The 22,912-nt window shown below is 43.5% G+C and overlaps 1 protein-coding gene across 7 annotated transcripts in view; it reads left to right on the forward strand.

Annotated features, from left to right (window-relative positions):
- The window catches only part of TLE1 (TLE family member 1, transcriptional corepressor), an 85,693-nt gene that overhangs the window by 38,823 nt on the left and 23,958 nt on the right, over nt 1-22,912 (forward strand). For 2 of the 7 annotated variants that reach the window (XM_087444431.1, XM_087444433.1), the window contains exons 7-13: nt 2,997-3,201; nt 3,931-3,947; nt 15,586-15,702; nt 18,978-19,031; nt 19,476-19,634; nt 21,003-21,147; nt 22,175-22,365. In XM_087444431.1, the coding sequence (XP_087300557.1) occupies nt 2,997-3,201; nt 3,931-3,947; nt 15,586-15,702; nt 18,978-19,031; nt 19,476-19,634; nt 21,003-21,147; nt 22,175-22,365 (888 nt within the window). The remainder of the gene's footprint in view (nt 1-2,996; nt 3,202-3,930; nt 3,948-15,585; nt 15,703-18,977; nt 19,032-19,475; nt 19,635-21,002; nt 21,148-22,174; nt 22,366-22,912) is intronic. The other 5 variants (XM_087444432.1, XM_087444434.1, XM_014794694.2 and 2 more) reach the window with 3 other exon arrangements.

The following is a 22,912-nucleotide window of genomic DNA, read 5'->3' on the forward strand; positions in this document are numbered from 1 at the left end:
TACCTGAGAAGGGAGAGCAACGTGAGGTCTTGGGTGGAGAAGGAGATTGCCCTCCTCCTTCCCCAGGCTTGGGAACCCTTGGTCTGTAACTCCTTATGAACATGACTGGGCTGCTGGGGTCACAGGAGAGATGCTGTTGTAGGGAACAAAAGGTTTGCAGTCATCGTTCTAGCTATGAGTCCCATGGCAAGTCGCTCTCCGTGAAATGGGACCTGTGATGCCCACCTTCCCTGCCTTCGGTGTGTTCTGAGGTGAGGCCAGATAGTGGATATGGAACTATTTTCTAGGAGCGCTGTGTGACAAGATAGAGAAGTGGAATGTGAGGCAGTGTTTTCCACGTTTCCTGGGTCTACAGCATCTTCAATGGTTGTGATCCATCCTGTTGCTTCCTACTACTCCTTCCATTTTGATAGGATTTTGCTGTAGAAAGAGAAGCAGCTTTCAAGATGGCCAAGCTAAGGATGGAGGAACCTAATTGCCTCTAATAATGGACAGTGAGCTGTTTCTTCAGGGGGCCTGGAAAGCTGGAGCAGGGTAGGGGTGGGAGTTACCCCTGACCTAAAGTTAGGCTGTTGGAGACCCTGTTGATCGTTATTAGTGTAAATGTTGGGTTTAACCGTGCAGGTCCACTTCACAGCTGTGGCAAAGCCTCCCCCTTTTTTTTTTTAATATAAACTAGCCTTTCTTTTCAATAATATGTCAGAGAATGCTTTCCAGTTCCTCTTTCTAAAAACCAGCTTTGGTTTGGCAGAAAATCTATTTCCTCCTTTCGTATTCAAACATCACCTGAGTATGCCTTTGCTCTGACACAAAATCCCACCTCTGAAGTCATCTTTTGGTGACTCCATTCTCGAATTTTTGGGAAGTGGGGGGGTGCAGGCAGGAGTGATAGGGTGGTGTCCTCCACCCTGTAGTTAAATTCCTTCCCCTCTGCTTAGCCTCTCTCATCTTCTTTTAATCAGTGCTGTGGGTAATTACCCACTGCACTTGCTTGTGTATGCATCATTGCATTTCCCCCCCAGAAGCCGGACATAGCTCTTACTCTCCACGTAATGATAGTAATTGCTGGTAGGGCAGACCTGTTCCTCGTCCTTCTCCCTGCACATTTCTTATGGCAGGTGTCTAGTTCCTAATTAAGTGCTAATGAGCATGCCTAGTGGACCGTGCTGGTGCTGCCAGCTTCTTCAGTTTTATGTCTTGCTATTGCCGAGCTCTTAAAAGGTGACAGAGCAAGAATTAGTGTCTTTGGGATGACAGGAAGGTGATTTTATGCATAAAGAAATTGTTATTATGATCTCCAATGGCGAATGAGTAGTTGATAAATACTTTCCAAGAATACTATTAATGCTGCCTCCTCTGACCTTGCCCCCTTTTCCAATTTCTCTCTAATGAGAACTGTGCTCTCTTTGGAAGGAATGGAAGTTTAAAGAAAAGGTTGGCTCCTAAAGATTTTTTAAAAGATGCTAGGAGTAGTTGAAAATTTACTATAAAATGACTATAGACACCAATTTCTGCTTTTAAGATGCTGTTTTCTCTTGCTCTTGAGGGTGGGAAGGATTCAATTAAAGATCATTGGTCTGGGTGGAAATTACTGAAGATCTGGTGTGAAGATTTAATGTATTTAGTATGCGCAAGGGTGTAATAAATAAAAAGAGTAATTGAGTCCCAGGGAAGTGAGCACAAATCAGAATCTTAAGAATATTCTAATATTACACCTTAGAAATCGAGCTTTAATCGTTTTTACTGTCTCATCAAAAACGAGTTTTATGTTGGACAGCTGGAATGTGGCCCGATTTATGGTGTAGGGGCCATTTCTTGGATACTTTTTCATTTCCTACAACTTGCTTTTAAATATAATATATGAGAGCAATGATACCCTTATAGTGGGAACAGACTTATAACTTCTGGCATGGGTTAAATGATAGAGGAAAGGTGTTTGGGAATGAGGACTTGGGTCAGTATGGTTGGAGTCCCACAGGACTGGTGGCTGTTTTCCCCATCAAGGTTCTTGGCCTCTCTGGTCTCGGGGTTTTCCTCTGTGACACTGAAGAGGTGGGTTTGGGGCGTGTGGCTCAGGAGAAAGAGAGGGATAAACAGAGCTTTGCCTCTAAGGTCTCTTCCTCTATCGTACACGCACGGCTCCCCGCGGCCTCCCTGGGTGGTGGTACTGGGCACAGCCAGAAGGCTCGTTCCTGCATTGACTCCCTCCCCTCCTGCCTGCTGGGAGAGCCTCGGCAATTTACTCAGCGCTGTAAGCCTTGGTTCCTTCTGTGAAATGGGAGAATCAGTGCTTCCTCACAGTTCTGTGAGGATTTGACGAAATAAGGACACAAGTGCCTGAGGGCCGGGGTGCTTAAGCGAGGCTGGTTCTTCCTGCTGTCTGAGTTCTGTTAATGAAAGGTAATATTTTGGTTTTGTCTCATCATACCGTTGTGGTAAGTTAACACAAGAATATCTGGGTGAAATGGAGTCACCTCGTGACTGGTGACTAGTCGAGAATATAGTTACTGTATGTAGGATGCATGTCTGTGCCTCCCCCTGTTGTAACCTTTCTGAAATCAGGATGAGTCTTAAATCTATGGCACCTTAGGGTCGATGGCATACTGTGTTTCATCCCTGGAGGCACTTAGAGATGGAACTGACTAACATGTGAGTTGCTTACTAACTTAGCCAGGCTTACTAACAAGAAACAGCTACACTCTCAGGGGGCAAGTTATGCCAGAAAGCGACATTGTAGATCTGAGGATTATACTTTAGGAAGATTATATCAGGTAACTGAGTAGGTGAAAGCTTCTAATGAACTGAAAGTGCTAATCATGTTTTTTCCCCCTTTCTTCCCTCTGTCTCTCTCTCCGCTCTTTTCATGTGTATGTCGAACCTCCTGTTGTGTTTCCTCCATCCTTTCATGTCATGTCTACTTTTCCCCGGATGCTGCCGCCACCACCTCCCCCTCCTCCTCCCCCCCCTCCTTCTCCTCTCACCACCACTGCCAACAGCAGCAACAGTTGCAAGCTCAGCATCTTTCTCATGGCCATGGACCTCCAGTCCCCCTAACGCCTCACCCTTCGGGACTGCAGCCTCCTGGAATCCCGCCCCTCGGCGGCAGTGCTGGCCTTCTGGCGCTGTCTAGTGCTCTGAGTGGGCAGTCTCACTTGGCAATAAAAGATGACAAGAAGCACCACGATGCAGAGCACCACAGAGGTGAGAGGCCGGGCAAGCCAGATTAGGACTTTGTCCTAACACTCATACAGTGCTGCAAAGTTGTGTGCACCGCTAAGGAAAGCCCCAACCCATACAGAGAGCAGACACTGAGCTAAGAGGAACTGTCGCAAAGCTGGGCCACTGAAACAGTTCACCCTGGAAGCTTTCAGGGTTGAACGTGGGCATCTGTCGATTTCTCAATCTCCTTAGATTGCAGGTATCTTGACATCTTGGCAACTGCCTAGTTAATGCCAGTGGCCTGTACATGTTATGGAAAACTGTTAACTGCTTAATTGGGTAATTTTCAAAGAAAGTAATGTTGTTAAATGGGGCGAAATAAGAAGTTAAATTTGAAAGTGAATGTGTTCAAATGAAAAGTTTGATAATTGCATCTGTTACTACGTAGTTTCATAGGCTTTAATTCTAGTATGCATTAAATATTGGGCAAAATTGCACTTGACTAATTTTTTGAAGAAAAGTAATTTATTCTGTCAAGAAATAAAAAAATAGGCTTTGTGTATGGTTAAACTGTAAATCTTATGTTTACAAAATACTGTAATTTTCAGGAAATCACTGTATTAGGAATGTGCAATGACTTATATAAATAAAAGCCATTTTTAAAACTGTTTGGGGCTTGTGTTCTAATTATTCCCCCCTTTTTTTTATTTCTGTTCTTGCCTCTGTGTCTGAACGGGCATGTCTGTGCGTTTCTTGGTAACCTCGGAGCAGACAGAGAACCGGGCACAGTAAGTACTGGAACGCCTGCTGTACATACACACACCCCCCTTCCTGCCTTGCCCCCCATGCTGCCCTCTGTAGACACAGGCTCAGACATGCAGATCCTCTCCTGTCTCTCTCAGTCACTTGGTTTTTTCTTTTCCTTTTTTCTAAAATATGACTATTTCACCCCCTCTTGTTTTTTTTTATAAAATTTCCGTTAGATAAGAGGGACATGATTTGGGGCAGACCTGTTTGCTATGATTACTCACCCAGAAATACACTTTGATCTGAATATGCCCCAGACCCACTTTGAAAATATGTTTATCGTCGCATTTCAAGTCCAGATTGCCTGTAGTTTAAAAGAGGATTCATTTTTATCTTAAATCAGTTTTATAGGCAAGAGGTCACAGTCGGTATGTGAAATTGGTTAGTAATGTGTTACTTCTACCTAAACCATTCATTATCCTCTGCAAATGCATCTTAGTTGCTAGGTTTCCATATCCAGTTTTCTTTTCATAATTGTCCTTGGAGCATGAAGTTGAACTTAAATTTATTGTAGACCAAAGAACTGAGCATGTAAGTAAGCTCTTAAGAAAAGAAAATTTAGTGGCCGGGGGTTCTGTGCTTACAGAGTTCATCTTTTCACCAGCCTAAATCTTACCCATTTTACATAATGCATGTTTGATCTGTACGTGTGTCTGCCGGTTGGCTGTGGGAAGATCTGTGTCTAAAATGCATGTCTCAGATGTTGTGGAGCTAATAGAATGAGAAATTGGCCCCTCTTCAGCTAGGATAACCCACAGTTTATGTCTCCTTCCCTCCTCTCTTGTTTTCCTTTCTTTCGGAACATGACATTTTTTTGACCATCTTAAATCTAAATATAGTAAAAAAAATCGGACACTGAACTTGTAAATCATTCTGATACTCTTTTGTTATGAGTTTGGGGGAAGGTGTGTAAATCTTTTCTGCTTGGAAAGTTTAGGGTTTTTTTCCCCTCTCTTCTGTGTAGAATAGTTTTAAAATTCTTTTTGAGACAGATCTTGGTGTACTTTGTATCAGGCTGTGTTGCGGGGAATCGGATGTGTAATGGTGAAGGATGGGGTGGCTAGTTTTAAAATTCTTGTACTATAAGTTCTCTCTGGAAGATGTTGGGAGGGGAAGAGAGGGGAGAAGAAATTATAGCTAGGGAATAAAAGATCCTACTCCCAAAGTACAAACCTAAGTAAACCGACTTTGATTTATGCGGATGGCCTTTATGTTTTGCTGTTTCAGTGTCCCTGTAGGTTGTCATCTTTTCTCCCATGTTCATTTAGTAGAGTGTCAAATTAAAAACCCCAGTCCTGACCAGAGAACAGAGATGGCAGAAGGTGTTGGGAAAGCCCGTGTCTGTTACTTAGCTGCATGTTTTCGTTTACTGAACTTATTCTGCGTTTGGGACTTGAACTTTTTCTTCTCAGTACTACCTTAAATGACTATGTATTTGTTGAGTACTTACTATATGTAAGGCAGCGTAGGAAATACACCTACAGTTAGGGAGACGTAGGCACACATCTCATAAGCCCTTCCTCAGAGAACCAAGGAAAGACGACCAAAGTTCTAGACAGTTGTGGAAGGGAGGCCGTGGTGTGTCCCTCTCTGAAGTGCCAGTGACAGGTGTGAGTAGAGGTTTGCATGCTTAAGCTACTGAAAGCGTTTTTTCATACCTCTGTGTGTGTATTTCTGAGTGTCTAATAACTTCCTATTTGTATTTTTGGTGAAAAATGTAAGCAAGAACTTAATTCCTTGGGAAAATGAGGGTGGAGTGGAGGAAGGATGATGAGCTGTACCTTAAAGAAGTACAAAGTAGTTCTTGGGCCACTGTGGATTGTTTTTAAGTCCACCTGTTGAGTTCGCAGTCAGTGAACTTTCCAGTCAGAACGCAGTGGATACATTGCCTAAACCAGTCTATAAAATCATACAAACTAAATGGTTACTGAATGTGTTAATTCGCATGCCTGCTTTTTCACATCAAATTTTTGACAAGTCTTAGTGCTCATTTCAGTGGATATTTTCAGAGTAAGTATATATACTGTGTTTCCTGCCTAATTATTACAGAAAAGTCTTGGTGATGGTGATATAAAATGAGAAAACTACACCAGTTTGTAACCTAAACATTTAATTCAGTCCGTAGAGAAGAATTAAATTATTCACTGTCCATATAAATGGGATTTTACTGCAGTTATACGGAATTAAGTCGCTCTTCAAACTTTGTGTAAAATTGAATCTGAGAAGCAGTGGGTAATGAGATGATGTGTACTGTCAGTGCCTAAAATATTATATTACGTATCCATTTAGTAAAGTGGTTTGAATTACAAAGTCACATTTTACTTGGCAGGTAAAGTCAACTGATGGCTCTGCTGCTGCTGTTTTTTTCACCCGATGAAGGGTTATTAAGGGCTGTTGCCACAGGGCAGTGGTTTTCAAACCTAATGGTCTCAGGATCTTTATACCTTAAATTAAAATTGTTGATGACCCCAAAGAACTTTTGGTTATATGGGTTATATATTTTCAAATTTTTCTGGATTAGCAAGAAAAAAAATTTTAAAATCACTTAAAACAGATAAAGTGCTACTTAATTTGTGTTAACTTGTAACATTATTAATGAAAAATAACTATTTTTCAAAAACTAGTAGTGGGAAGAGTGGCTTTGTTTTGCATGTTTGCAAATGACTTTTAATACGTGGCTTAAAAGAGGATAGCTGGATTCTCATCAGCTCCTGCATTCTGTCTGTTGCAATGCATGGTTTTGGTTGAAGAGTAGGAAGAAAAATCTGCCCACATAGAGATCTGTAAGGGTCTCTGGGAACCTCAGGGGTCCAGGTCCTTGGACCAAACTCTGAGAACCTTTTCCATATATAAGACTAAGGAGTTCTGAAAAATTCCAGGCTGGTATACTTTTATTTTTCCCTGCTCTTCTCTCTATGTTAAACAAACATATTGTTTATATCATGTGCAAAAATCAGGGACTTATGTAGATCCAGAGGGAATGTGGGTATGTATGAATTTTTATCTGTGAGTCTAAAAGTGGATGGTGGGAAGTTTGTATTTATTTATTTTTAGTGACAAAATGATTCCATTTGTTAGTTTAAGGTTTTATGGTAGAAAAACACATGAGCCTTAATGTGACCCATTTAATGTAAAACCCAGGAAATGAGAGTACTAAGAACAGAGTGAAAATATGACACTAGTTTCAAGTTCCTTGATTCTGAAGGGGATGAATGATAAAACTAGTAACTTGTAAAAGGTTTGTTTTGCTGTTTGGATGTTGGTTTTAAATTAAGAATTAACTACTGTTTTTCTAATTTGCAAAATTCATTTTTTTTTTTAACATAAGCCTCCTTATCTGAGTGCCACTGTTAAGCAAAGATATATGAAATGACCTAACAAAGCCCTTTATTTCTTTTGTGATAATAAAAACTTTAGATATTGCGATTAATTTAAAGATGAATTGCATTACATTTTGGGTGAAGGGAATGCCATTTAAATAAGTCTGCTTGAAGGACCTGGATTTAGAGAATTGACAGAGTTGTATGGCTTTTAAGAAAATATGGTAGAATGTGCCTTTAAATTATCTATTTAACAAATATTTATTGGGCACTTACTGTGTGCCACCTGCTGTCTGAGGCACTGTATAGACTGGCTGCCATTTTGCAGTGATGTCTTTTATTGTCACAAGCAGATATTTCTTGAATGAAAATCACTGGAACACCTAACCCATGTAATTACTATTTGGAACATTCAGAAAAGGGAGGAGACTTGGGGGCGGGGGTGCCTGGGAGAGACCCCAGAGCAGAAGGTATGAGAGTGTTGTGAGTCAGTGTTCTTTTGCATAATTCTGGGGAGAGATCATAACTTTCATCAAATTCTCAAAAGGGGTTCCTGGTCCAGAAAAGCCTAAGCACTGTTCATCCATTTTAGAAGTCATAGTGGTGCAACACCATCATTTTATCAACAAGACCCCAAGCTCAGGGAGGTTGGGTGCCTCTGGTCATATAGTTACTTGGTTAATGGTGGTCAAGATTTAGATCATGTCTTTCTGAGGGACAATGTTGTCACTCCCATAACTTCTAAAATTACCAGGGGTTCAGTTGTAGAACTTATTTAAAGGTGGTTATGACAACTATCACTTTATTTGATATAAGGTGCTGTGTGTCTTTTGTTTTTCTTCTCTAGCTGTTCTGCTTAACTAGTTAATTGGCAGAGGTAGGACCAGATCCTAGTTAAGGACCACCCATCATTTTGTCTCAAAATTTCACGGTATTATAGAGCGCAAGGAGGATATAAGACATGAGTCTTGGCTTGGAGAATACTTTAGTGTTGGTCTTTTTCTGAAATTTTATTTTTTTGAATATCACATTATCTCCCAGTGGCGCTTTAGGACCATGGCAACATGGGGCTGATAGAAGGAATACCGGTTTTGGACAACGACAGACCTCAGTGAATTCTGGCTACATGGGCAAGGTTTCTCATCCTTTGGAACCTTCCCCTAGTCTCATCTATAAAATGGGGATAGTGGGTGCCTCACAGGTGAGGGTTCAGGGACTACAACCAGGAAGTCATCAGACATAGCATAGCAAGCCTTAGGAATGTGCTCCCCATCTCCACCTGCAGAGAGACAACAATAAATGCATTATTAGTCATGCTCAGGGTGGTTACTAGTGGTTTCCTTTCCTGATTAAAATGTGAGGCAGTTGTGGAGATGAGGGTCCATGTGACAGGGTGGCACATGTTAGGAACTCTGTCAGTCTCATGGTAATCAAATTTGGCAAAAGTAAACCAAAACTAGGAGGAGGTATTTTCACCTGTTTATAACTTTATCTTGACCTGATGTATGTCAAGGAATTGCCTGAAAATGAAGGATAAAACTGAGATGAGTCACCTAAAATTTCCGTATTTAGGCACAGTGGAAAACACTAAGTTTCTTATGCAGTTGCCTCAGCAAATTTCCCTCTTGGCAGAATTTAAAACCGTGTGCTTAAAAAACTAGATTCTCTGGGAAAATGGGCGTCAACTGCCGTGAGATGGGTGGACCCTTGTGTTTCTAGATTGTTGGGAGTGGTGTGCACCTGTCCCAGGTGGAGGCGTCTGTTTCTTGTGGCTGCTGTAACTCAGCAGGCGGCTGTCGGGGCTTGTGTGTAACTGGAGAAATGTTCAGGTTTTATCTCCCTGTGATTACAGTGAAAATAGGGCACTTTTACTCTAAAAAAAACAAAAAGCAGGTAGAGAATATTTTCTCCCACCAAAATCCTTTGCAGATTTCAGTTTGTGTTCTGTGATTAGAATGCTTAATGCCCATCATTTAGAACAGGTTTTTTAAAATTTTATTTTCCTTTTGGCCCCATAATTATTTTTATTATTCCCTTTGAAACTTAGTACGCAACAAAGTCTGTCTCCATCATTCTGGTGAGGAGAGGTGGATGTAATACCTCACAGTCAAGGCCTGACCCGACCTCTCTAGTTTCAGGGCCGTTTCCTGCATTAGGAAGTATCTCAGGGGCTGGAGAACGAAGAGAGACAGTAACAGCTAAGTAGCTCTTCGAAAACATGCTTTTAAAACGGTTCGAAATACAGATTTGACTTTTGCTATGACCAAGGTCCTGATTAGAGGAATGAAGGTGTCATGAGGTCATTTAAAAATTATTTTAAAATAATTACATTTATTGTCAGCTCCAAAGTGTGTGTGTGTTTTCTTTTGCTTTACCTGGAGAAGGTGTGTGGAAGGGCAAGCCGGGGATTCAGCGAGTGACGCCGAAGGCATCTTGTGGTTTAATGCTTCTTCCAGCCCAAATATTCACTGTCTGTATGTCTCCTACATGGTTCTGTTCCTCTCCAGGAGTTCTGACTGAGTCACTCATCTGCATCCGACAGTGCTGAGTTCCTAGGTCGAGGTGCAAGAACACGCTGGTTCTTAGATTTCTTATTTAAACTGTATGAAAAATAGATGTGTTCCCTTCAGACCCGCTTCACAGCCAGGGCTCTGAGATGTGATGTTGTTGCCAAGTGGACACATTTCTGCACATCTCCACTTTCTTCCACTTTTCGCCGTTGACAAGTGGGGATCCTGTTAGTTTTATGGGTTAAAAATGCATTTGTCGAAATGTCAGGCAGAATGTGTGAATGACCAGTTGGACTGCAGCAAAAAGTACAACGCAGGGTGATGGCTTAATTGGAACCAGGTGCAGACGGAGCCGGCACACAGATGTGACGGGGTACATCGTTACCTAATTGTTTTAATGTTCACCGAGAAGTTAATTGTCAGTGTAGAGTGTGCTAGCAAATTAGGTTCCCACTGCCGTAGTGTAACTGAGGATAAATGAGGTGTCATGAGTTTCCAATCTGTACCTCTGACACAAACACTTTTCCTGCGGGGAGGAGAAAGCTCCCGAGGGGAATCAGCCTGGTGGCTAAAGAAATCCATTTGAATAATGTGCATTATTTTCGCATTAGGGAAACCTGTCTAGCTTTTGCTGTCTCCATGAGTGGGTTTTCCTTTCAGGTTTGCTGCTGGTGGCTTCAAAGTTTAAACGTGGTTGGCAGAAGAATTGCTTTGAGGTCTCAGAATAGATGAAGGATACGTGAAGGCTCCGTAACAAGAATTCTGGTAGCACTGACACTGTAACATTTCATTAAACTTGCTTTCTTTCATATTTTCTGGAGTTTACCTTCCAAAATATCTCAGTATACATGAACAACCATTACTGTTAGATTGCTAAAGAGAAGTAAAATTCTTGGAACAAGGCTATGAAGACTGGTTTTTATCCATATTGAAGCAACTGGGTCTCTCTACATCAATCCTGAGTGGGTATTCAGAGCATGAAAAGAAACATGACTGTCCTGAATGGGCAGAATAAAGGTAATACGCAGTCCAAATCTTGACATTTTCTTTTGATTCAACTGAATACTCGCTGAGGTTCAACAGACTCTTCCCCTTACATTGTAAGTTCTTATATGAAGGTGTGGTTTAATAATGGCATTTGGAAGTTTATTTTTGGTTTAAGAGAATATACTGTCCACTTCTACCTGCTAAGTTCAAACACTGCCAACTCGCTAGTTGCACCTGCAGTTGAACTACAGCAGGGAACGGTCCTGTTACGTGTTTTTATGAAACACGGTTCACCCAGTTAGGAAATTGTGCTCTGGATCTGACCGCTCACGGAGTGCACACCGGTTGTAATACTGGAAGATCTGCTAGTTTTTCTTTTCTCTTTTGACCAGCTCTTGCTCACTCTCATGAGTGTTCTTAACCATGACGTCACTGTTAGTGCAAGAAGCGACCCTCAGGAAGCGTATATTAATCGTAGCGAGCAATTCACCTGTTGTCAGTGAAGATGCCCACTGAGATTTTATGTTCTCAAAGAAATCCAGATTTTCTTGGATTTCTTAAGAGGAAGAGGTCCCTTCGTGTGGAGCATGTTTTCTCTGTTCTTGGACGTCATCCAGTCATTCCATGTGTAGTTTCTACATGTAAATGGAGAGGAAGGCATGCCACTTGGGTTAACAGGTCCTTTAGATGCTCCGTCTCTGGTACTGAACCTTCCAGGGGGATCTTCTTTTCCTTAGACACTCGCTGGATATGCCTCTCCCTTGATTGTTTTACTTGGCTCTACACCTGCAAGTGTGTGCAACACATAAGTGCAGAAAATCATCGTGGTTTTAGAATTCTAGGAGGTTTTGAAAACATAATGTGTTTTCAGATCTTGCTTTGCTCAGATTTGTAATATACCCTACGGGCTGTATAAAGCTCCTATTTTGAGTTCTTGTAGACGACACAAGGTAAATAAGATGATTTTGTTTAGTTCTTAACAAAATTTCAAAACAAAGGAAAACTTATATACAGTCTGGAAATCCTAGTCCCCAGGACATTCGTAATAGGAGTCTGCCCAATAATTACAGTGTTTGAAAAATTCTGGCAGATAGTTAAATTTTACCAGCTGCAAGGTGAAATAAAACATTTTCTTGGCTAGAATTAGAGTGTATTAGTGTGCTAACACAGTTCTCATGCTGATCAAAAAATGGATTCACAATTAAATATTTATTTGGCAAATAAACATTTGAAAAATGAATTTTACTTGATGAATGCTGTTTGGTAGATTGAAAATCTTTCAAAATATGGACTCTGGGAAGAAAAGTCTGTGGTGGCAAATAGGTCTGCAGTGATGGACATTGGGGGAAGCTGGTGCTGTAGGGACCTGGTCCACTTGGTTGCTCTCTGTTGAGCTCTTTTTTAGTGTGAATCTTGGGTTATAAATCGCAGGATTCATGAGTGGAAAGGCAGGAATTTGGGACTGCTTTCAGATCATTTTAGAGTAGGCTGTAAAATTTTTTTTTTTTTAAATGTTCTCTATTTTGGAACGGTGGACATAGAACCAAGTAAATCAAGGTAGGTGTGTGTGTGTGTGTGTGTGTGTGTGTGACTGTGGTTGGCGAGGGATCAGAGAAAACAGGCAGCACACATTAGGCGTTATTATGTCACATTAGAATGCTGAGCTCAACAGGGGCCAGTGTGACTTGTAAGTGATAAGCGTTTGGGGGCCAAGTGTTTGGGTACAAATCTTCAATGTACATAAACTGAGTTTACAAATCACTCTTCTGGGAGTGGAGGCACTTTGACTTAATGGGAAGAGCTTCTTGACTTTGGGTACATCGCCTCCCCTCTCTGGACATCCTCCAGATAAAATGAAGGGGAAATCTGTCTTTTAAAGTTGCTTTGACCTCTTCAAAGGTTTGGTTCTAATTATCTTCTGTGTTTAGAAGGCAGAACTTTTTCAATAACTTAAAAGCGAAACAACCTCAGTTTCATTTTTTTGGCAATGGCTTCTTCTTAAATGTTGATTAAATGTTAATGTTAAGTATGATTCTATCATATCCTAGTCCAAATCTAACAAATCAAGATAGAATCCTAAATTTTGAAGAACCCCAACGATATTCAGTCAGTACCCAGATATAATCTCTTCATTTTTCAAATATGTGTAAAATGGCTCATAGTGACCATCAAGATGAATGTATTCCACCCCTGAGCCGTGAGGAACATAAGAGGGTGCGTGAGGAAAATACAGAGCACGAGGGAAAAGACTTCTGGTATCTGAGATATCAGGAGCACATGAGGGAACCATGAAAATGAGGGTCACCTAGGCAGTAGTTAACCAAAATGCTGGTTGTTGCCGATGGTGAAGTTCATTGGGCTGGAACTCTTAGCTTAGATCAAGAACAATGAAGGCAGTGTTAGGGCTGGAAGATGTCGGGGGCCACTGCACACAGCACACTGGGTCCATGGGAACAGGATAAAAGGAAGTGGTCTATTTTAGGTGGGGCTGCAGCCTGAGCCAGCAGCACCCCCCACCCCCTGGCTCCTGAGGGTGGCTCTCCCAGGCTTTTCCAGCCCTGTACTCTTTGCTGCCTTGTTTTGAGTCTGTTTCACAGCATCAAAGGTATGATGAGACATTTTGTTTCATAACTTGTCTAAGTCTGCCATTTGAATGGGGCCAATTTTCAGATAAGCAGGGGTGCTAATTAGTAGCCCTGTCCGAATTTAAAAGAACTTTCAGAGCTTTTCAAAACCCATTCAGATTATAGGCCTCATTTAAGCTGCTCAAGTGGGAATTACAGGAGTAACCCCTGACACCTTGACGCAGAGGTCTCAAAGCTTGACAGGCTTCCAGGTCCAGCCGTGCAAATGTTACTGTTCCTAGCAGAAGTTGCTTAGTTTACTTCTATGTTCACAGTACCACTTGACATCATTAACAAAATAAGTCTTTGAATGGCTGAGTGGTCTGGTTGCCCAGCGCTGGTTACAGAGGAGGGCTACGAAGGTGACCCTGTGGAGAGAGACTTGCCCTTTAAAATTGCCCATGGACCCTGACTCTGTGCCGTGTTCTTTCTGCTGGGCACCTGGGCAGATGTCCAGTTGAGTCCGATGCAGCCCTGCCTTACCTTAACCCTGCCCTTAAGGCCTCTGGGGGAGGAGACGTGGGGCTGATAGAATCTATCACACAGACCGATGTATTTGGACGCTTTTTACACTTGAGTGCAAGCTGCTCTCCCCTCCCTGGCTCAGCTTTTCCAAGTGTCTGTTAGCACTTTGCAGGAGTTTTGTTAAGTCTCCTGCATCCTGTCACGCAGTGGGTCTGGGTCAGAGGGTTGGTTTTTAGCAGACATTTACCGAGGTAATTAGTTCAGGGATCCAGCCAGCTCACCTTTCAGCCCCACACACTGTGCTAAAGACGTTCCTCTGAGCTGCTCTGTATTGAATCGCGTTGGTCCTTCTGCCCTGCTTTTATGGAAGCCTCCTGGCATTTGTGTAGCTTGAATGGTCATGAACGAAAGCTCAGCTCTCTTCAGTCAGTCCCTGAAGTGGGCAAAGAGGCTTCAGATTACCTTTGGGTCCCCAGGTTTGATGTCCCCTTGCATGTGGTTGAGCTGGGAACGCTACCGTGTTTTCAGGGGGGAGCTTTGAGAGCCAGCCACCTGGCTGATTACCTCAGGCTGGTTGGGAACGAAGACCCATGGCGTTTAAAAATGTGCTGTAAAACATTGGCTCCTGATACATACCATTGCATTAGAGGTGGTGTGACTGAAAGGTTTCCCCCAGCCCCTTCCTTTCCCCTTAAATTGTGGCAGGGAAAGGTAACATCATTGTCTGCTGGCTCTGGACACTCCCTCTTAGTTCCCCAACATCTTTCAGAAATTGGTTTTTCTGGGCTTTGTGAAAGGTTTGTGCACAGCTCGTTCAGCATTGTTCAAGGCAGTAACACATCAATGAACAAATTGGCCCCTTGCACATGCTAATCCAGCACCTAAAAGAACTCATTGTAACATGTTCTGATGCTTCAGCCCAAGGGAGATGGGAATGGAGGGCCGATCGCATGGCGATGTGATCCCCACATATCTAAAATGCCTGTTTTCTTTGGGTCAACAGTTCTACTCAGCACATGCGCATGAAAGTATCCTGTGTGGTTTGCAAAAAACTCGTCCTTGTTCCTGCTCTTGTGCGTGGGAACTGTCCTGGCTGTTGAAGATTCACTGGCTGAAATTCCCGCTTTGGGTCTTAAATTTCAGTGCTTTTGGCGAGGAACACCAAATCTTATTTTCAACAATAAATTAAAAGAATTCAAGAGTTCCTTCATTGTTGGGGTGGAAAATGTGATTTGCCTTTTAGGAAAAGTTAATCCCACTCACTCTCTTTGTGTCTAAAATTTTTAGAGTGGCACACACTGACTCTTACAGTCACAGCACACGTCTAACAGAGTGATCTCAGGTTTTGCTCATAGGCCGTTCAGATTCCTGACCAGGAAGTCGCAGTGGGAAAGAATAAAAGCACATCCACATATAAACAGCAAGCTCCCATTTCTCTAACAGTAAATAGAACAGACAAATATTTTCAAGTAAGTAGAGCCTGAAGGATCTACCAAGCTTTGGACAGTTTGATTGCATAGTGAGGGTCTCCCTTTTAAGTGCTTAAACCTCTCTAAATGTTTGCCATCAAAGTCTTCAGATGAGACAATTAAATGAAATGAAAGGCTGTGTGGGTATCACCTTTTTAAAACAGCTTTCACATCCAAGTTGGGTTTTCATGTATACAGAGAGACTTGGGAAGAAATCTTTGATTAATTTTTTTTTGTCTTGCAGAGTAATTCCCTCTTGGTCCCAGACAATCTAAGAGGCACAGATAAACGCAGAAATGGGCCTGAATTTTCCAATGACATCAAAAAAAGAAAGGTGGATGATAAGGACTCCAGCCACTATGTAAGTAAATAAAGGACTTGAAATAATATTTGCTTGCTTACTTCTCACCTTCTGAGTGAGTATACAAGCGTACTCTGAGATCTTAGTGATAATTCCACATCCTTTAAAAGAATGCTATAAAGAGGATAGATTCTTACATTGTAGGGTATTATTTCCCTCTAGAGCTGTAAATTATGCTTCTGCCAAGCTCAGTATTAAATTTTAGGCTTTCTGCCTTAGGTCTTCATAAGAGGGGTACAAAAATGCAGGGCTGGCTTTGTGGGCACACAGTATGTACAGTTGCACAGGCCCTACTCTTAAAAGGATCGTGCGTCACCCTTGGTTTAATGCTGTGCTCTCAACCATTCTTCACATTCTCAGTTTTTGAACAAGGGCCTACGTTTTCATTTTGTCCTGGGCCTTGCCAGTTTGGTAGCCTGTCTTGCTAAAATAATCAGGGTAAGAATTTTGGTGTCATACAATATCTTTTTGGATGCTATTCTGATAATACATTCAGACTCGTATTAGGTCTTAAGGCAGAGTTCATCCTCTTCCATAGTGAGCAGTTCAGTGATGTGAGTCTGTGGTAAAAATGGAAGAAAAGTTGGAGGCATCTACTTCAAACCCTGCAGATGAGATCGCACGACTGGTTGATGGAGTGAGGACTTGACTCAGATCTCGAGAAAACCACATTCACGAGGAGAGCAAACCCAGCCAAATGGCCAGTGGCTGTGGTCTCAGGGCCATAAACATTGCAGCTGACAGATGACTTGGAGTTTCCTTGTGTGTCCCGGGGAGTCTGTTTCAGGATGGATGCGTTCTCAGGAACAGTATGCGAGTAGAATGCTGAATTAGGCCACTTCCTGTCGCTCCTGAAGGAAGGAGTGTCTGCCTCTGGCTGGCTGGTGTACGGGCTGTGTGGAAGTTTCAACATAGGCCTCTCTGCCTCCTGCTGGCTGGCTTAGACCTACAGCTGACAATGGTAACACCTGTTGAGCAACACCTCAGATTAGTGCCAGGTGCCCTGTGCTTTTGCGTGGATTGTTTCATTTAACTCTTAGAACAGCCCGGGGCGTTTTGGTACCGTCACCTCCACTTTGTAGATAAAGAAGCCAAAGCACAGAGCTTCTAAGTGATTTGCCCACCGTCAGCGTTCGTGGCAGAGCCTGGTGGCAGGCTACGATGACTCGTGCTTGTAATCACTATGCTCGGATTCCCCAACCGAGGGCCTAGGATTGGATAGTTTGCCAGAAGTCCTCAAACTGGTCCACGCTTTGCACTATAATAACATCCTAAGAACCGGTTGTTGGTTCTCCCCACCCCAGTCCAAGCCTTTTTAGCACATGACGTTTGCCCCTTATCTTTCGCCCAGAGCCAACTTGCCATGCAGGTGCTGTTATCTATGGATGGTATCCACTGTTAATAAGCTGCTCAGAAGGTCATGACATGCAGAAATTTGGACATTTGCTGATAATACAATTCTGAGTTGTTCAGCCTCAGGCTTGTGTAGATAAGTTATGTAGTAGTGAGTGATACAGAATCCGTAGCTCTGCGTGACTGTTTTGTAACCTGCTTGTACTAGGTATGTCTAGTTGTAAAGGGGTTGAAGGTGGTGTATTGAGACGATGTTGGAGAATCGGGAACAAAGGCCTCAGACCTTAGATCTTTGATGACAGGTATATACTGTTCTGTGCAGGTTTATATTTGCAGGAGGGTCCAATACAAAGCTAAGGTTTAAATTAGAGAATACTTAAGGACTCACTTCATAGTTCCATTGTAATAAATTGTTTGCTACATTTTGCCAGTTTGGTTAACACATTATGTTAACCATTAAAACTTTTTTTTTCCTAAAAGGGAAACCCTTTTAGCTTATATATTTTTCACCACCACCACCTTTGAGTTCTTAACACTTGGAAACATTTTTGCTTTTCTGTGGGCTTTACTAAGAGAAAACAAATTTTCTTTAGTATTATTTTTTTCTTTTATTGCATGAAAATATTTCTTTCAATAGATTGTTATTTTAAATTACCCAGGCTTCCTCATTGGTTGTCATTTTATGTTACTAGTTAATTGCATGGTGCCTTTATAACAATGACTAAAGTCCATCTAGTAACACATTACTGAAGAAAGTAAATTGTGTCTCCCACATGTGATGCTTTAGGTACAGTTAGAAAAAACATTTAAGACATGAATTTAAAGTTGAGGGTAACTTTCTAGCTGGACTTGGGGGCCACAGAAAGCCAACAGGGAGTATTTGCACTTGTACTAATATTTCCCAAACATTATTTGTGTATTCATAATTGACAGTGACATCAGGAAAAGGATTGTTTAGATCATAAACTAGGGGCCTGCTCCTTTTGGAGAATTAGGGCCCATTGGGATGTCCTGCTTTTTCCATCTGCCCGTTGTATTACTCTGCCCTGAAGGACACTAAGCCTTTTGGCTAAGAAATTACACTTGTTCAGCCTGCCCTGAAACTCGATGCAGGAGTGATCACATCATTAAAGTAAATCGCGTTTCTGAACCTTTTCACATTTGGTGCAACCTTGGAGATTTCTCTGATTAACAAATTTTATGGCTTTATGAAGAGACAGTAGAAGCCCTGCTGTAGGATACCAGAGCCCTCCAGATATCGCCATCCTGTCTTCCTTCCGGCTCTCCAAAAAGGTTCCAAGCTGATTCCCAAAGAGGTTTATTCTTAACATGAGGTTAGATCTTGGTACCTTATTCCAGCCGGTAGCTAGCTTTTTTGTTTAGTGTTTTGTTTGCTTTGTTTTATTTTTTGCAGTAATTAGTAACGCCCTGGGAACATGGTTTAAGTTTGTCCCTATAATTACGGATTATCTATGAACACTAGATTGGTTGGCGGTCTTCAGGGTGATACACATAAAAGCAATGACTTGAAATTGTGTACTTCATTTGAAATCCAACGGGAAAGGAGCTCTGCTGGATGGACCTGCAGCTTTCAGATCATAAGAGAGATAGAGCTGTTGCAGACTTTCATTGAGTCCTTACTACGTGCCAAGTGTTTTGCAACTTGACGTCACCTGTACGCAAGTTGTGATCATATAGCTGATATGTTACTGCAACAGAATTCCTGCCCCAGGCTTTGTGTGGCCCCAGGTCAGATGAGAAAGGGAGATGGTGGAATTAATTCCAGGGCAGGCAATCTGGAAGAGAGCCCACAGGCCGTCCCAGGTCATTTTTTTAGCCTGCCTGCTACCAAGAACTAGAGAAAGAAATTTAACTGGGCCTCAAACCCTTTAAAAAATGGCATTAAAATTTCTTTTTTCCAGGACAGTGATGGTGACAAAAGCGATGACAACTTAGTTGTGGATGTGTCTAATGAGGTAACTATCAAACTTTATTTTCACAGTGACTTGTGAGAAAAAGGAAATGAAGCCACGGTGTTGTGGTCTCTTGCAATTCACACGTTAAGAACTTAATGGTTGTTCATGGACGCAGCAATAATGGTCTAACTGACCCCCAAAAAATGCTGTTCCCCTAATCCTTTCCTTACAGTGCCCTCTTAGCAAAGTATTTGAGCACCAGGAGGGATACAATTGCTTGTAGGTTTTTCTCTTTATCGTGTCTTCGTGCGTGTGTCTGTGAACACCATCCTGTTAATTATAACAGTGTTGTTAGTCAGGGTGTACACCCTAAGTCCCCCAAATCTGAAAGGCTTTCAGCATTCTCCTTCAATTTAGAGAATTAGCGTGGAAGTAGAGTTTGTAATGGGGAGAGGTCCCTTTATATACATTATAAGTGAAACGCTGAAAACTTTGCTTATGCATGTTGAGGACCCTTCTTCTCCACGAGCAAGCCCCACCCATTCACCCCGGGAAAACGGAATTGACAAAAACCGCCTGCTGAAGAAGGATGCTTCCAGCAGCCCAGCATCCACGGCCTCCTCGGGAAGTTCCACTTCTTTGAAATCCAAAGAGATGAGCTTGGTAGGTGATAAGAACAGTCACTTGCCTGTTTAGCAGTTTATTTTTCTTTGTGGACCAGAGGACCCTAACGTATTTGAAATGTGGGGGTTTTACTGATTGAAAGTTGTATTTTTAAGTATTTAAAAGTGAAACTCATCCTTCTGCTCTTTGTTCCCCACACAGTGTTTACTTTTCCCCTCGGTCGTCTGTTTGGGGCCGTGATTGGAGGGAGAGAATAAGCCTCTGTGTCCGTTGCCTTCTTATTTGGGGACTGTGTTCCTGGCACGGTCTCTCTGAAATGTCCCAGTTGGCAAACAGTTAACCTCTGAGGCCCTGAGAAGTCCTCATTTTCTAAGCTGCCCGTTCACCTGGTTGTAGACCAACCCCTCCTATCGGGGCAGGTTGTGGTTGGGTTGCTCGTCAGAATGGTGGCACCGGGGAAGCCTGGAACTGGTGGAGGGAGGGGGGTACGTGAGAGCCTATTCATGCTTTCAGTCATTCAACAAACATTGTGGAATATGTCATCTCTTAACTCCCAGTAACAGAGCCCTGACAACCTACAGTTCGTCCTTACACAGTCCTCAGGCATTGTTCCATTTCACTGATGGGGAGGAAAACTTGAGGTTCTTGCCACGTTTACACAGCCCATCAGACCCAAGGGGAGAGGGAGCTGGGGTCTCTCTCCAGCGCATGCTCTTTGTGACACCATAGCACTTCTCACACTGATTCAAGAACAGGCAAGGTCAAGAGGCAGAAGAAGATGCCCTGTAACCCTGTTATTGTCTTGGCTCCTGAAGGCCCCTGCACGGGTGGGTCCTCACTGGTTATGTAGGCAGGTGGGTGGTGACACCTCCACAGGGTTATTTTTTTAGGCACATCTTTCAAAATGAGAGGACTAGTTGAGGGCTTTTGCCTCTGAGATGCAGGTTTGTTTCTCATCAAATCTATGGCCCAGCTGTCTCACCATGAGTCTCAATCCCACCGCCACTAAAAGGCAAGATTAGAAAAGGGGTCCTCCCTCTGACATTCTTGGTAACTGGGACATTCATTTCTGATGACCGGGAACTTTTCTCTGGGTGGTCATCATTCTAACTTGGCCTAGATCCCAAGTCCACAAGCCTGATGGAAAAACACTTTTTAAAATAAAATCTGCGGAGGAAGAAGTGTGATCATGTTCTGTGTCTCTAGCTCGAGTTTTAATTCTGGCAGGAAGAGGAAAGGTCAACATTGCTCGCTCACAAGTTAATGCTGTCAACATTGTGTGGATTTATGAAAATTGGCTGAGGGAGTAGCTAGAAGGTGCCCAGTGTCCCAGCTGCTGTTGTGATAAATTGTGTAATATGACTTGGATTAAAAATAATACTCATTTAATTTGTTTAATGATACCAGCATGAAAAAGCCAGCACGCCTGTTCTGAAATCCAGCACACCGACGCCTCGGAGCGACATGCCAACGCCGGGCACCAGCGCCACTCCAGGACTGCGTCCAGGCCTCGGCAAGCCTCCAGCCATGGACCCCCTCGTTAACCAAGCGGGTAGAGACTTGCCTCTTGTTGTGCTTTGTTTGTTTTTCCCTTTCCCGGCTGGATTCGTCAGCTGTCCGTCTCGTGATGCAGTTTTCCCGTGAATGTGAAATGCACTATTGCCTGCCTCCCTCCTTCCCATCGCTGAGCAGCCATGATAAGAAACAGATGTTTGTCCTTGGGTTTGAACAGCTGCACCCTGTCGGGTCTCCAACTATTTACATTTGGCTTTTCTTTTATTTCCAAATAATCCAAATCCTAGGGACTTCAATAAAGTTTCTGATAATTATTCTGCATGTAAGCTCCTTACCGCGCTATCGTTGTGTGTCTGGGTTCACTAATATTGACTGACACGGCTGGTCTGGCCAGCCTGAGTGTGCCTCTTGCTTCCTTGATTTGGCTGGGTTTCTGCCTGTGCGTCCCTCAGGAATCGGTGTCTCTCCTTCAGTAGAAATTGGGAGAGTTTCACTGAGACTCCAGCCCTAGAAGAAACTCAGAACTTTTAACTTTATCCTCTTCCTTGGGAAAGGAAAAAAGTAACACCCAGGGCCCAGAGGAAAAGAGGCCTCAGATTATTCCTCCTAAACCGGTGCTTTAGTTTAGTAAACCCAGGCTCGGGTTTTCATTTGGATTTGGTCCCAGAGAATGGAAAGTTCGGACTGAAGGAGGAATCTGGGATTTTATCAAGAAAACCTTTTGACATTAAGTCAAGTAAACAGGTGGTGTCCGTGCCTTGGTTTGCCTTCTTTGAGTTGGTACAGTAATGCTCCTTGATTCCCCCTGGTTTCCCAGTGCTGCCAAGTGTACAAGGAAGAAGTGTGTGGGCAGTGCCCCCCTGGGGTCTGTTCTTTCTGAGGTGAAATCACCTCTGGGGAAGAAGGGATCCTGTGTGTGAACTGGAGGTGATCCCACCCCCCTCCTCCAAGCCTCCCCTTTTTCTCCTTCCCCCAATGAATGGTACTAAAGATGACCCTGGAACGGCGGTCAGAGTGGACCTGAGCGGCTAGTCGAGTCACGTGCGGCTTGTGCTTCCTTGCAGCGGCAGGCCTGAGGACGCCCCTGGCGGTGCCAGGCCCGTACCCCGCGCCCTTCGGGATGGTGCCCCACGCCGGCATGAACGGCGAGCTGACCAGCCCCGGCGCCGCCTACGCCAGCCTCCACAACATGTCCCCGCAGATGAGCGCGGCCGCCGCCGCCGCCGCCGTGGTGGCCTACGGGCGCTCCCCGATGGTAGGGGCGCGCGCTGGGGACGCGGGCGGGCTGGGGACGCGGGGGCGGGGGGCGGCCCCCACGCCTCGGAGCAGAGACCCCGGGTCCCCGCCCGCCGTCTCCATCCACGCGCCGCTGCACTAGGTCAGGGCCAGCCGCCTTTTGTCTGACTGTTTCCGTGGGTGGAGAGAGGCAGTGTTAGGAGCCACTTCAGCGGGTCGGGGGACATCTGGTTTTCTCCCACCAAAGTAGATTTTGTTTTTTGGAAGGCGGTGAAATGACTCAAAAAGCTCAGAGAAGCCTCTTCATTCGTTTTCTTGAGGTGGTTGGTTTTTTTTTCCTCTCTTTAATTCTTAGGAAAAAATACTGGAGAAGCCATAACTCTCTCTTTCCCCGCCTATATTATTCCTCAAAGCCAGTAGCATGGCTTAGGTGTAGGAAGTGGTCCCAGGGCAGAGGCAGAACACAGAGGGACTGGAACCACAGGGCAGGCTCTCCGACTTCCTGCCATGCCTTCCCCCACTCTGTAAATGGCCTCATTTTTGACCGGGAAGATGCAAAACTGCAT

The sequence above is a fragment of the Ceratotherium simum genome, chromosome 20 (genome assembly GCF_057802395.1).
Source record: "Ceratotherium simum simum isolate JZ-2026a chromosome 20, ASM5780239v1, whole genome shotgun sequence".
NCBI lineage: Eukaryota > Metazoa > Chordata > Mammalia > Perissodactyla > Rhinocerotidae > Ceratotherium > Ceratotherium simum.